A 14730-nucleotide genomic window follows, 5' to 3' on the forward strand; every position below is an offset into this window, starting at 1 on the left:
ACATATTTTTTAGCATCAGTCTATGAGCTATTCTTTTTAAATCCAAGTCACATTGAGATTGACTTTATAATTTACAGAGCTGCTGCGGATCTGACTTTTACTGGACCTCTCTTCCCGACAGCTAATGGTCAAAGAGGGCTTGCGCATGTGCGGGACACTCTACGTAGAATTTTTTACGTACAGTTGAAGTCGGAAGTTTACATACACTTACGTTGGAGTCATTAAAACTCGTTTTAACAAACTATAGTTTTGGCAAGTCGGTTAGGACATCTACTTTGTGCATGACACTAGTCATTTTTCCAACAATTGTTTACAGACAGAATATTTCACTTATAATTTCCTGTATCACAATTCCAGTGGGTCAGAAGTTTACATAGACTAAATCGACTGTGCCTTTAAACAGCTTGGAATATTCCAGAAAATGATGTCATGGCTTTAGGTGCTTCAGACAGGCTAATTGACATAATTTGAGTCAATTGGAGGTGTACCTGTGGATGTATTTCAAGGCCCACCTTCAAACTCAGTGCCTCTTTGCTTGACATCATGGGAAAATCAAAAGAAATCAGCCAAGACCTCAGAAAAAAAAGTGTAGACCTCCACAACTATGGTTCATCCTTGGGAGCAATTTTCAAACGCCTGAAGGTACCACGTTCATCTGTACAAACAATAGTATGCAAGTATAAACACCATGGGACCACGCAACCATCATAGCGCTCAGGAAGGAGAAACATTCTGTCTCCTAGAGATGACCGTACTTTAGTGCGAAAAGTGAAAATCAAATCCCAGAACAACAGCAAAGGATCTTGTGAAGATGCTGGAGGAAACCGGTACAAAAGTATCTATATCCACAGTAAAACAAGTCCTATATCGACATAACCTGAAAGGCCACTCAGCAAGGAAGAAGCCACTGCTCCTAAACCGCCATAAAAAAGTGAGACTACGGTTTGCAACTGCACATGGGGACAAAAATTTTACTTTTTGGAGAAATGTCCTCTGGTCTGAGGAAATAAAAATAGAACTGTTTGGCCATAATGACCATCGTTATGTTTGGAGGAAAAGGGGGGAATTCTTGCAAGCCGAAGAACACCATCCCAACCGTGAAGCACAGGGGTGGCAGCATCATGTTGTGGTGGTGCTTTGCTGCAGGAGGGACTGGTGCATTTCACAAAATAGATGACATCATGAGGCAGTAAAATTATGTGGATATATTGAAGCAACATCTCAAGACATCAGTCAGGAAGTTAAAGCTTGGTCGCAAATGGGTCTTCCAAATGGACAATGACCCCAAGCATATTTCCAAAGTTGTGGCAAAATGGCTTAAGGACAACAAAGTCAAGGTATTGGAGTGGCCATCACAAAGCCCTGACCTCAATCCTATAGAACATTTGTGGGCAGACCTGAAAAAGCGTGTGCGAGCAAGGAGGCCTACAAACCTGACTCAGTTACACCAGCTCTGTCAGGAGGAATGGACCAAAATTCAACCAACTTATTGTGGGAAGCTTGTGGAAGGCTACCTGAAATGTTTAACCCAAGTTAAGCAATTAAAGGCAATGCTACCGAATACTAATTGAGTGTATGTAAACTTCGACCCACTAGGAATGTGATGACGGAAACAAAAGCTGAAAAAAAGCATTCGTTCTACTATTATTCTGACATTTCACATTCTTAAAATAAAGTGGTGATCCTAACTGACCTAAAACAGGAAATTTTTACTTAGATTAAATGTCAGGAATTGTGAAAAACTGAATTTAAATGTATTTGGCTACGGTGTATGTAAACTTCCAACTTCAACTGTATATGCAAAACACCTTCCTAATAATGAGTTACACCCCCCTCTCCCATTTTGCCCTCAGAACAGCCTCAATTCGCTAGGGCTTGGACTCTACAAGGTATCAAAAATGCTCAACATGGATTCTGACTAATGTTGACTCCAATGCTTCCCACAGTTGTGTCAAGTTGGCTGGATGTCCTTTGGATGGTGGGCCATTCTTGACACACACGGGAAACTGTTGAGCGTGAAAAACCCAGCAGCTTTGCAGTTCTTTGAAAAAACGTGCCCGCCTATGGAAATCAAAGGCCCGATCAACGGATTCTTTCTCGTGCCAGCCCTGTTATGGGTATGCTTGTAATTGTTAATGACTGGGGAGTTTTTCAAGATAAAAAAAATAAACGGAATGGAGCTAAACTCAGGCAAAATCCTAGTGGAAAACCTGGTTCAGTCTGCTTTCCTCCAGAAACTGGGAGATCAATTCACCTTTCAGCAGGACAATAACCTAAAACACAAGGCCAAATCAATCAATCAATCAAATGTATTTATAAATCCCTTTTTACATTAGCCAATGTCACAAACTGCTATACAGAAACCCAGCCTAAAACTCCAAACAGCAAGCAATGCAGATGTAGAAGCACAGTGGCTAGGAAAAACTTCCCTAGAAAAGCAGAAACCTAGGAAGGAACCTAGTGAGCCAGAAACCTAGGAAGGAACCTAGTGAGCAACCAGGCTCTGAGGGGTGGCTAGTCCTCTTCTGGCTGTGCCGGGTGGAGATTATAACAGTACATGGCCAAGATGTTCAAACGTTCATAGATAAGCAGCAGGGTCAAATAATAATAATCACAGTGGTTGTAGAGGATGCAACAGGTCAGCACCTCAAGAGTAAATGTCAGTTGGCTTTTCATAGCCGAGCATTCATAGTTTGAGACAGCAGTTGCAGTAGAGAGAGAGAGTCGAAAACGGCAGCTCCGGGACAAGGTAGCACGTCCGGTGAACAGGTCAGGGTTCCATAGCCACAGGCAGAACAGTTGAAACTGGAGCAGCAGCACGACCAGGTGGACTGGGGACAGCAAGGAGTCATCAGGCCAGGTAGTCCTGAGGCATGGCCCTAGGGAGAGGGAGCGAGAGAGAATTAGAGGGAGCATACTTAAATTCACATAGGACACCGGATAAGACAGAAGAATTATACCAGATATAACAGACTGACCCTAGCCCCCCGACACAAAACTATTGCAGCATAGATACTGGAGGCTGAGACAGGAGGGGTCGGGAGACACTGTGGCCCCGTTAGATACCCCTGGACAGGGCCAACCAGGCAGGATATAACCCCACCCACTTTGCCAAAGCACAGCCCCACACCACTAGAGGGATATCTTGAAACCACCAGCTTACTGCCCTGAGACAAGGCTGAGAATTGCCCACGAAGACCTCCTTCACGGCATGAAAATTGATAATCAAGAAGACCGTGAATGTTCCTGTGTGGCCAAGTTACAGTTTTGAATGAAATCTACTTGAAAAATTTATGTCAAGACCTGAAAATTGTTGTCTTGCAATGATCAACAACCAATATGACAGAGTTTGAAGAATTTTTAAAAGAAAAATGGGAAAATGCTGCACAGTCCAGGTGTGGAAAGCTCTTAGAGACTTACCCAGAAAGGTGCCAAAGGTGATTCTTACATGTATTGACTCAGGGGGTTGAATACTTATCTTATCAAGATATGAGTGTTTTATTTGTCATATTTCTTTTTACAAATGTTTGAATTTTTCTTCCACTTTGACATTAAAGTATTTTGTGTAGGTTGTTGACAAAAAAATCCATTTGAATCCCACTTTGTAACACAACAACATGTGGAAAAAGTCAAGGGGTGTGAATATTTTTTGAAGGCAATGTACAGTAAATTGCAGCTTTACAGACTTAAATAGAACTGCTTGCTTACGTATGGTTGTACCAGCAATGGAAACCAGTATTTTATCTGACTGAGTTTCCTGTTGCCTTATCAGTTCTCTGAAGTCTTGAAAGAGCTGACACTATAGACTTCCTTTGACCTACTTCTTTTAGCTTTTTTGTTCAAATTTCTACTAGGAAATTGGCAAATGGCTAGCTAGAATGCTGCAAACATTTTGTATTGACTCGCTATGTATTTTTTGGCTATAGTCTTTTTAATATTGATCTTAAGTTTTGTTTTATGATTGATTTGAGTACATCCATTTATTTCAGATGAGAGAAGCAAACCACTGGCTACACTTTATCATTTTAAGTTATTTTCAAAATGTGGTTCTATGTGTTGGTAAGTATTTACGCAATTATTATCTAAATCTAATTTCTATATATTCTAATTTCTGTATGTTCATTAAAATTCCTCTACTTTGATTGGAAATTCACATTCTGCTTTACATTAATTTGGATACATTGTTTTGTTTTGTTATTGGCCTGTCATAATGCTTATGTAACTGCATCATAACGGATATGTAAAGTGATATCATGGCAGTTTATTTATATAATGACAGACAATTATTTCATGTTACTGTCAATGGATTAGGTTTAGGGTTATTTATGACGATGCTCGAAATGTTTACTATTTAATATTTGGTGATAATAGTTGTCATAGGTGTTAGCAAGGCTGTGAAGTGGAAGGCAATATTTCTAAATGTGTTGACTGGCCAAATCTTATTAAGTGTTCCTAATTATCACATATCGTTTGCTCATATGTAGACACTGGTATTGTGCTTTAGATAATGAATATGAGGTTAAAACCCTGTACAATGCCCATTTAATTGTGGGCCATTAGTGAGGTAATTTCCAAATACACATAAATGTATTTTGGAAGAGTATATCAGTATGTTGGCGTTGTAAGCTGTAGCAGTTTATGCACTCCTCAAGGACAAATGGCATATCACTAATGACAAACCTCTGTCTCTCCTTTGTCTGCCAGGTGTTGACACTAGCCTGTCTTGACTCTGTGCGGAGTTGCACTGAGGAGATGCTAAAAAATCTACCGGAAAGGACCTGCAATGACTGTCCAGCAGGTAAACATCACTGAGTAACACAATTAGAATCTGAGCTTGAACAGAAGTGGAACTAGTTAGTCCCGAACTACACTACAGTATAGTGTATACCAGCCACACTCAATAAATAGGCTGACAGCGGTTCGGATTCAGACCCAGAATGGTGTCAAAATGGACCGCGGGTCCCAACTTTTTTATTTATTTTTGAAATTAAGTTGGGCTTTCAACTTTCTGCTATTGAGAGTTGTAGTAGTATGTGCAATTTTGAAATTTGGTAGTGCATGGGCAGTTTTCCTCTTGTTATGTCATTTACTGTCAGAGCTATTTGTATCATATGAACACACACAAGACATGGCAAAATGTGTAGAATTGCCAGAAACTTAAAAGATGGAATCCGCAGTAGTGTGAAGAAGCTGAGGAGCAGCATGATTTTAAAAAAGTAGTACATATTGTGCTCTTCTATCGCTCGTGAAATGATGTCCGAGGTGTTCGTTGTTTGCAGTAACTTCTTTGGTGTTGTAGTATTGTAAACAGACATGGCTGTTTCACCATTAAGAACTCCAGCTTTAAAACGGCTAAATGTTCTCTCCACCCCATGGCAAAATGTGTAGAATTGCAAGAAATTTGCTTTAAAACTGCAAAATTGTATCCCCGCCAACAAGAGTGGTGTAAACAGTTTGAACAATTTGGGGATGCATGGTTTGTGAAGTGGGGGTTTGTTACTACGCTGATCAATTACAATATCCATGCAGACTTTTGCCACCTAGGATATTTGTGTGACCGAACCTTCTCCGATAGTATTTGAGTACCCCTGGTGTATACAGTATTGTCGCAGCTTTGTTCACAATCTTGATGTAAGACCGTAGTTAAATTGAGACACATTACAGTGCATATAATACAATGTTTGTGCATCACTTGGCGAAAGATACATATACATTGCACTTTATTTCAACATGTCTTTCAGGCTTTCACATTGAAAAAGGAACCTCCAAATGCATAAAATGTATTGCGGGCAAAGAATTCGCTGCAATACAAAATTATGATGTAGCTTGTAAACGCTGTAAAGCATGTGATGAAAGAGGTAAGCATTCTTCACTCCTATTTACATGACCATCTACTGTATGTACTGCAGTCTAATAATGCACTGAGTGCTGCAGTTATTTTTCAGACGTATTCATGTTTGTGTGAAGAACATCTGTGTGCTTATTTATGGTGTGTGACTTGAGCGTATTCTGTCAGCAGAACCACACACGCAGTGTGCAAAGAGAACAATTTTAATATTTTACACTGCTAGAACTGTTTCTATCAACTGTGTGCGCGTGTGTGTGTGTTTATGTGATAGGAGTGAGACTGAGACAGTGTCTTTGCTTTGTCTTTGTGTCTTAGCCTCTCAAATGGTGGTGAAGAGTTGTGAGCCCAAGAATGACACTGAATGTGGCTGCATGAAGAGTTACTACCCAAAGAAATCCAGAAATGGGTTGCAATGCTTCAAATGTCAAACGTACGACCACCAGATTCCAGCTTCTACAATATTTATACATTTAGTAAGCTGAGCATACGCACCACCCTTTCTGTTTAGCTCTGACAATACAATATTCTGTAGTGCCAAGGAGTAGTGCTCACACATGTCTTTAGTCTCACAAACCCATCACATTTCGACAGAGGCAATGACCATGGAACATCCTAGAACATTTTTTAAATCAAATTTGTATTCTTGCCAAAGTACCTCAGACACATCCACAGTGTTTCACATTGAGACCTTCGTGCATCCCAAATTGCATCGTGGTCCCTATATAGTGCACTACTTTTGATATGGGCCCTGATCAAAAGGGCTCCCGAGTGGCACAGTGGTCTAAGACGCTGCATCTCAGTGCAAGAGGCGTCACTGCAGTACCTGGTTTGAATCCAGGCTGCATCACATCCGACCGTGATTGGGAGTCCCATAGGGCGGCGCACAATTGGCCCAGCATCGTCCGGGTTTGGCCGGGGTAGGCCGTCATTGTAAATAAGAATTTGTTCTTAACTGACTTGCCTAGTTAAATAAAGGTTACATTTTAAAAAATTACAAAAGTAGTGCAATATATAGAGAACATCTTCAGTATAACCTCTCAAAACCCACAGTTTATGTCGATGTAGATTTCATTTCCCTGAAATGACTCAGCCATGGGTTTTAATCCAGTGTACTAGAAAATGAACATGCTCTGTTGTTGACGTCAACTAAGGGAGCACAGTTATTTGTTGGATGCTGCTGAAAGATCAATCAGATCCTGTAATGACATGCATTGAGGTCAGTGGGTTGAGGACTTCCTCTCAAAGTGGTGCTTTATCAGATTTATACGGTCTGTTCCTGAACATCCCTTCTATGTTTCTGAGGTACTCTTGTGTTTCTGGTAATCCATGTTCTAAAGGCACGCCCACTTGTCACAGATACAATATTTATTTTCATCCCTCTGATTTAAGTAAAAAGAATCGTTGTGACACTAAGATTGAGGAAGTTTAAACCTCTAGGCTGGATTGGGTACAATGCAAAAGCACAACATACAAAAAACATCTGTAACTAAACCTTCCTTTTGTTGAAAGTTTTCTAAACATGGGCTCCATCTGACTTTCCCTTGTCCAGTCTTGAAATGTATACATTAGTGTTGTTGGTATCGTATAAAACAATTGTTTTGAATGTCAAGGTGACAGCGTTTTCTGGGAAATCCCTTTTTTTATTGTGAGTGACCTTGAGTTTTTCTGTCTTCATGTTTCAGTAAAGACTGTTCCAACTATACAGAATGTCGCTCCTCCTGCACCATTACTACGACTCAGAGACTCCCAACCTTGACACCCTTGGAACCCAACCCCAGCATCACTCAAACAGGTCCAGTACATTGTGAGTTCCACCAATAACTTGGCTTCCACAGATCCTTCTTTCAGTCATCTCATGAAGCCTTTGTAGTCCTGTCACAGCGCCTGTCATTAATGGTCAGACAACCTTACCTTTTAACAATTCTAAAATGGTTTGTTGAAATCCTGAATGCTGATTGGACGAGCAGTGTTCCAAGCCGTCCTGTATTCCCCGACACAGGCACACCTATATGCCTGCTAACAGTTCCATCTGAATTATCCCTGCACCTCCGTAAGAGTATCATCATGTTCATGTTGCTGTCCAAATCATCTGGCACTATTGCCGCTGAATTGATAGCGTGAATCTATCGACAGCGTTTAGTGCATCATACTGACAAATTCTATGATGTACATTTTTTTTTACAGTAACTTAAATTTCTCTTCCATGCAACAAATGGTGCTCTAGTTTAATCGTGTTGCTCTCTCCCCTTCATTCTTCTGAACCTTAAATGTAGTCACATAGTTCAGTTGTTTTTGTGGTATGAAAAACACCACTGATGGTTATATTTATTCATATCCTCAACAGATCCCCTTCTGACCATCGGGTATGTCTTTGTGATTGTCCTGGTGACCATTATGTTATTTGCCGGTCTCCTTGTCCTGACTAAGGGTGGATGGATGGTACATGGCTGTTGTGCGACCCCTGAAAAGGACCTCCAGTTGCCTACAAGGGACACATCAGCCAATGGTAATGATAAACTATCCAGTAACCCATTTGACAGTGTGGGCTCTGGCTTATCAATGGCCTACTGAGATTGAACCCCTTAGAGCAATTCATATATAATAGAAAGTTATTTTATTTTTTGAAGTGTTGAATGTAATACTTGGTTTACATGAAAATATGGGTCAACTGTTATTAGCAGTAATTATAATTATTCATATTAAATCTTAAAGAGATCTGATGTGAATACACTTTACAAGTTATTCACTGCAACAGTTGGTGGAGGAAACGCTGATAGTCTGTCTTTAACTCAAACAGGTCAGCCAAATGGCCCAACATCACTGGTAAGTATCAGTTTCTTGTGTTACATTTGGATCATGATCAGTGATAGTGTGGGATGCAAGGAGAAATACAGGATGCAAGTGGAAATAGGATGCAAGTGAGAAATACATTTTTATTTATCTGTAGACCAATCCTGACTAGCACGTGCATTACGCGCACTATTAGCACGTGCACTACATTACGGGGAAAAAAGTAAGAAAAAATTGATGGACTCACTACTGTAAGTTACTCTGGATACAATGTTTACATCAATAGGTCTTTTTTTTTCTTCCAATAATTTGTCTTTATCCTCTTTAATTACAAAGTCAGTGATTTTAAAGCTGTAAGTACTTATCTCGTTTAGAAAATGACCTGTATCTATTTTGATATGTTACCATATACATATACTGTATGTGCATATGGAAGCTTTTCTGCACTGCTTAGCCAGACAGAAGCTAACGACTTGTCTGTCTGCCTGTCCCTTCCAAGACACTGAATATTACTCAAGGGATTCCCATGACGACATTCTCTCACAGTGCTGCCAAGACAGAGTATCACACCCTTGTCACACCCCTGTTGCCAGCCAGAGAGCCCAGAAGTAAGTCTTTATTGTAGTTTGTTGCTTTCAGCTTCTCTAGCAAGCTACAGTAGTACTACTTAAGGTTGTGTTCAGAAGCTTGGATTTATAATAAATGTATATGACATATTGTAATAACGTTAATGTTTCAAAAAATCTGAAGCAAAAGTCCCTGTACTCTTAAGATAAAATAGGACTGACATCCCACCAAGCACATTTCTGAGAAGTGTGTACGGCATAGTACTTACTACCTGTCCCGTTCCTGTTCCTGTTCCTGGTGTGGGCAGCATCTCTGTTGTGGTTTGTTGTGTTTCTCAGAATCAAAACAACCGCCTTTCCTTTAACACCTCAGCGTGTCAGCGTAAAAGTTATCTCTGGTTAGCCATGTGGTGGTGGCATGCATGTGTAGGTGGAAACTGGGGAACTTTGATGATATGAATCAGAAATATGCCGAGCCTCAGAGAAAATGGCAAATCAGATACCAAGAAGTAGCCAGATGCTTGACCTTTAACATTTGAGCGTGTTGCCTTATCCATCTTACGAATTACACTCTGATTCCAACATCCAATCCACTGAAAATATTTACCTGATAAGCGTGACATTAGTTAGCGTAGTTTTAGCACTGTGAGAGTAAGGGTTTGTCCCCAGTCTTTCCACCCGGTTCTAACCTCAAATGTTAGGTTTACTTGTTGATATTTCAGTCAAAACCCCATGTTTACGTCTCTTTATGATGAAACAGTATGCCCGCGTTTAGTTTACGTGAAGATTGCTCATGGTTGTCAACATCAGAATTCCCCTGTGGTGTCGTTGTAAGGTTATGGAGCATTTGTGTAGCTCAGGTTGCGTGTCATTCCCATCCAGACTGAGGCTTCCTCCACAAAAACAAATGAATTGAACTGGGATTTTGCATAGTGTGCAAATACCTTTATTTCTAGCAAGCATTTTGTTATTTAAACTATTAGCATCACACTTACCAGGTCTCATAATTTACACAGACTAGACAGAGATATGTTCATGTTGTTAGAAAAAAACAAACATTTATCACTCCTAAAAACACATCCTCACAGTGTTTTCTCTCATCCCAAAAAATGATCTGATACCAGTTTTGGTGGAATCTCGCCCACACTCTCTAATACTTATAGTGCCTATAGAAAGTGTATACCTCCCTTGGATTTCTTCACATTTGATTATGTTACAAAGTGGGATTCAAATGGATGTGTCATTCTTTTGTCCACAATCTACTCAATAGTAGTTGAATCTGTGCTTGAAATGCAATACTTGACTGAGGGACCTTACAGTTGTTGTATGTATAGGGGGCAGAGGAAAGAGTAGTCATTCAATCATTTCAACCCTTATTATTTCACTCGGAGTCCACATAACGTATTGTGATTTGTTAAGGCTAATGTTACCTCTGAACTCATTTAGGCTTGCCTAAAGCCTCTTAAATGGAATGGCAAAAATGTAGCTTCCCATCTAAATAGACATACCCAAAAGTAACTGATTTGAATAAGCAGCTATGTCAAAAGGACATGCGTGAACTTGGTATCATTAGAAAGAAAACACCTGGGAGATAAGGAAATGGTCAGAACATAGATAGGAATGGCACAGTTCAGATCACACAAGATTAAGCACTCACAAAGTAACTGGTTTTTGCTTACCTTGTAAGTTGTTTGATGTTTAGTGAAAAAGACTCTGGGCTGTGAAGCGACAATGGTAGGTCACAGGCTGACAAATAACATATCCCTATCGTCTGTGAGTCTTCTCTTTCAACACATATCAACGTTGTTCAAGATTTGTATAGTTTTGGCTTCTTGAGTCGCAGCCTTCTTGAAATGGGCTCGTGGGTATGACATATGACCTGCCCTTTTACGGCGATATGCTCATATATGGTACTAAATCGCACCAAAGATTGTATGGTATGGGCCTCCCAAGTGGTGCAGTGGTCTAAGGCACTGCATCGCAGTGCTAGCTGTGCCACTAGAGATCCTGGTTCGGTCCAGGCTCTGTCGCAGCCGGCCACGACCGGGAGACCCATGGGGCGGCGCACAATTGGCCCAGCGTCGTCCGGGCTAGGGGAGGGTTTGGCTGAAAGGGATGTTCTTGTCCCATCGCGCACTAGCGACTCCTGTGGCGGCCTGGGCGCAGTGCACACTGACACGGTCGCCAGGTGTACGTGTTTTCTCCAACACATTGGTGTTGGTGCATTGTGTCAAGAAGCAGTGCGGCTTGGCTGGGTTGTGTTTTGGAAGATCCCCAGCTGTATTCATGGATAGGGGTTACCGTTCTCATTTTAGATGACATTGAATAAAACGTTTTTGAAGACCCTATATTTAAGGGGGTGAATACTTATGCAACGACTATATTTTAGTTATTTAATTTTCATTAATTAGTAAAAATGTGTAGAATTGTATTTTTCAAGAATCTCTCTCACCTATAACTGTACCTTTCAGATTGCCTCCCTCTCCTTTTTCTCTGTTCCTCAGTCGAACAATATGGTTTCCTCATACCATAATGTCCTGATACCAGTTTTGATTGAATATTCACCACACCACCTTGCTCACCTGAACACTACAATAATTTCTTTCTTCCCCACCTTTCCCCTCTCTTCATCAGTCCCTCGACAGGAGACCCAGGAGGAGCGCTGGCCCGCCAAGGTGTTGTACGCCATCATCAAGGAGGTGCCTCTGCGGCGCTGGAAGGAGTTCCTGCGCCTGCTCTCTGTGCCCGACCGACATCTGGAGCGTGTGGATCTGGAGCCGGGCCTAGGCTCCATGGAACGGCAGTACCAGATGCTGCGGCTGTGGAGCCAGGGCCCGGCTGCAGGCCTGGAGGATGTCTACTCTGCTCTGCTCTACATGGACCTGGCCAGCTGTGCCCACCAGCTGCAGGACAGCTTGGAGCAGCTGCAAGCGCTCCAGTCGATAGCCCCAACCAATGACATCCCTGCAGAGAACTACAGAGTCTGTAGGCTTACTTAGCCCGTGTCACATCATCCCAGCACCACCACATAGGATTTTGGAGGCTGATGGGACATCACTTATGACTTCACCACAGAATAAGATCATACCCAGATGTGAATATGACATCATGACAGCATCATAAGACCATGAAGGCTGTTCTTTTCTTCTTCTTTTGAAATAGATTTGAGTCTTTTTATATTTTATTTACAGTAATTCACGAATGAGAATGAGAGACTCATGGAGAGAGAGAATTAGACATAGATCAAACCCCCACCACCAAGGACCTGTGACATCAGGAGTCGGCAGTTCTACCACTACTCTAGTCACGGTGCTAGAAGCGTCCCTCACCCACCGAACTGTAAATATGATGTCACCACCTCGACTGTAGTCTTCCTGTTCAAGTTCCACTTCAGAGACTGGTTACCTGCAGGGTTTGGCAGGTTACTTTCTAAATGTAATCTGTTACAGTTACTAGTTACCTGTCCAAAGTTGTAATAATTAACGTAACTTTTAGATTACCCAAACTCAGTAATGTTATCTGATTGCTTTCGGTTACATTTGGATTTACTTCCCCCTTAATAGGCATTAGAAGAAGACAAAAAGGATCCATCAAATGCATTTGGTGTGTCATCATAGTGGTCTCGGACTTGTGGTCAGACTTGCTCAGGTTGAACAAAATGAATCCCGACCCTTACACATTCATTACTATGGGACAGTTGGAGATATTGAAACAATGTTGCAAATTTGTCGGCGAGACAGACAGTAAGGTTTATACAAATCTCCTCTGTTGAAAACTAAATGTTAGTCTAAAAGAAATTTGAGATAATGTCTAGATGCTTTTTAAGTTTAACTTCCCTGCCTGGGCTGATGAGACAGTAGATTGCCAGATGGAACAGAGTAAATAGGCATTTTAACGTCATAGATTTAGCCGGTGGTAACTTGTGGAATAGACACCGGATGGAATGCGCTTTTAACCAATCAGCATTGGGAAATAATGCATGCTCTAGAATGCCAATCAGAAATTAGTCTTCAACAATGGTATGAATGGAATTAATACTAAGTACACATAGGTCAGACCTATACACAGAATTAGTGATTAGAATACTAATCTCTATGGATATACAGTCATTGGATCAGAGCCATAGAATTAAACATCACATTTATTTGCCTAAGTCAGTTAAGAACAAATTCTTATTTTCAATGACAGCCTAGGAACAGTGGGTTAACTGCCTTGTTCAGGGCCAGAACGACAGATTTGTACCTTGTCAGCTCGGGGATTAGATCTTGCAACCTTTCGGTTATAAATCCAATGCTCTTACCACTAGGCTACCTGCCGCCCCAAATAATGACATCATAGCAGCATCACAAGACCAATCAAGAGGACCATTGCAATCCCCCCAAAAACTGTCAATCAAGCAGTGGAACAATTTAGTATCTTATAGAAATTAGATTGTTTGGGGTGATAATGTGTCAGCTATTATGTAACCTTGGTGAAGACTGTATCAGAGGAGGATCGTTGTAATGATGGGCCAGTGAGTCGGAAGCAGGAGCAGGTGAAACGTTTTAATAAAACAACACCGAGAACACACCGCTAACATAAGGCAGCATGCCGACAAGCACACTATCCCTTTTCTGTTTATATACAGTATATATATTTGATTTGAAAATTTATATGTTATCAGTAATGTTCTGGTATTTTTTTTTTTATGTGTTTACCCATTTCTGGTGATAAGTATGTTAATTGTCAGAGAAAGATTTGTACTGCATATTGCTACATAGAGTAATAAAAGTGAATATTTTTTAAACAATTCCAAACCCTGTAGGGCATGATATTTTACTTTATTTGTATTATTCTCAATTACAGCAGACATTTGATTAAAGCTAGAGTCCTTAATTGAAACAATAACATAATAAGTGTTTTGGTAAAAAGCTGAGAGATGGGCCTGGAGAAATATAACCACTCTCAGATTCATCGGGAAAGATACCTGATTCTTTGCACAACTGAATGCAAATGAGTCTTCAGCGCGGTGTGGGGGCTGCCTTAATCAATGTCATCGGGAGCAGTTGTTGTTGGGAGTTAACTGCCTTGCTCAAGGGCAAAACGGCAGATTTTTACACCTTGCCGGCTCGGGGATTTGAACCAGCGACCTTCCGGTTACTATCCCGCTCTTAACCGCTAGGCTACGAATGCAAGGACTGACCATCAATGATATCAGAATGATACTTTTAACCATGTTTAGAGGCTATAGTGTTTGTTTACATTTACATTGTTTACCAACATTGGAGTAAAACAAGTTTATATTTCCGTTTCTGATGGGGTACACCAGTTGAACTAATCTCATGAGGCATAAGTTACATTGTTCAAGAATCAATGGGTATATATCATTAATTTATAAGTCCATTATGGATGTAGCAACTAAGGATTCTAGCTTTAAATATATGTACAGCACTATGTTACTCAAGGTAAAATAATTATATGCTTAATTGAAGTATGCTGGGGTGTAAAAATCATCACTAATAAACTGAAGTTGAATTACAAATGTAA

At 40.7% G+C, this 14730-nt stretch overlaps 1 protein-coding gene across 1 annotated transcript; it reads left to right on the top strand.

Annotated features, from left to right (window-relative positions):
• The first annotated feature begins 3784 nt into the window (after nt 1-3784).
• LOC115132098 (tumor necrosis factor receptor superfamily member 1A-like) lies at nt 3785-14730 on the top strand. Its single transcript, XM_029664351.2, has 9 exons — nt 3785-4059; nt 4705-4798; nt 5742-5858; nt 6164-6278; nt 7531-7652; nt 8193-8354; nt 8646-8671; nt 9138-9246; nt 11839-14730. The coding sequence occupies exons 1-9, from the start codon at nt 4042-4044 to the stop codon at nt 12201-12203; spliced, it is 1128 nt and encodes a 375-aa protein (XP_029520211.2). The 5' UTR covers nt 3785-4041; the 3' UTR covers nt 12204-14730.

The sequence above is a fragment of the Oncorhynchus nerka genome, linkage group LG7 (genome assembly GCF_034236695.1).
Source record: "Oncorhynchus nerka isolate Pitt River linkage group LG7, Oner_Uvic_2.0, whole genome shotgun sequence".
Lineage (NCBI taxonomy): Eukaryota > Metazoa > Chordata > Actinopteri > Salmoniformes > Salmonidae > Oncorhynchus > Oncorhynchus nerka.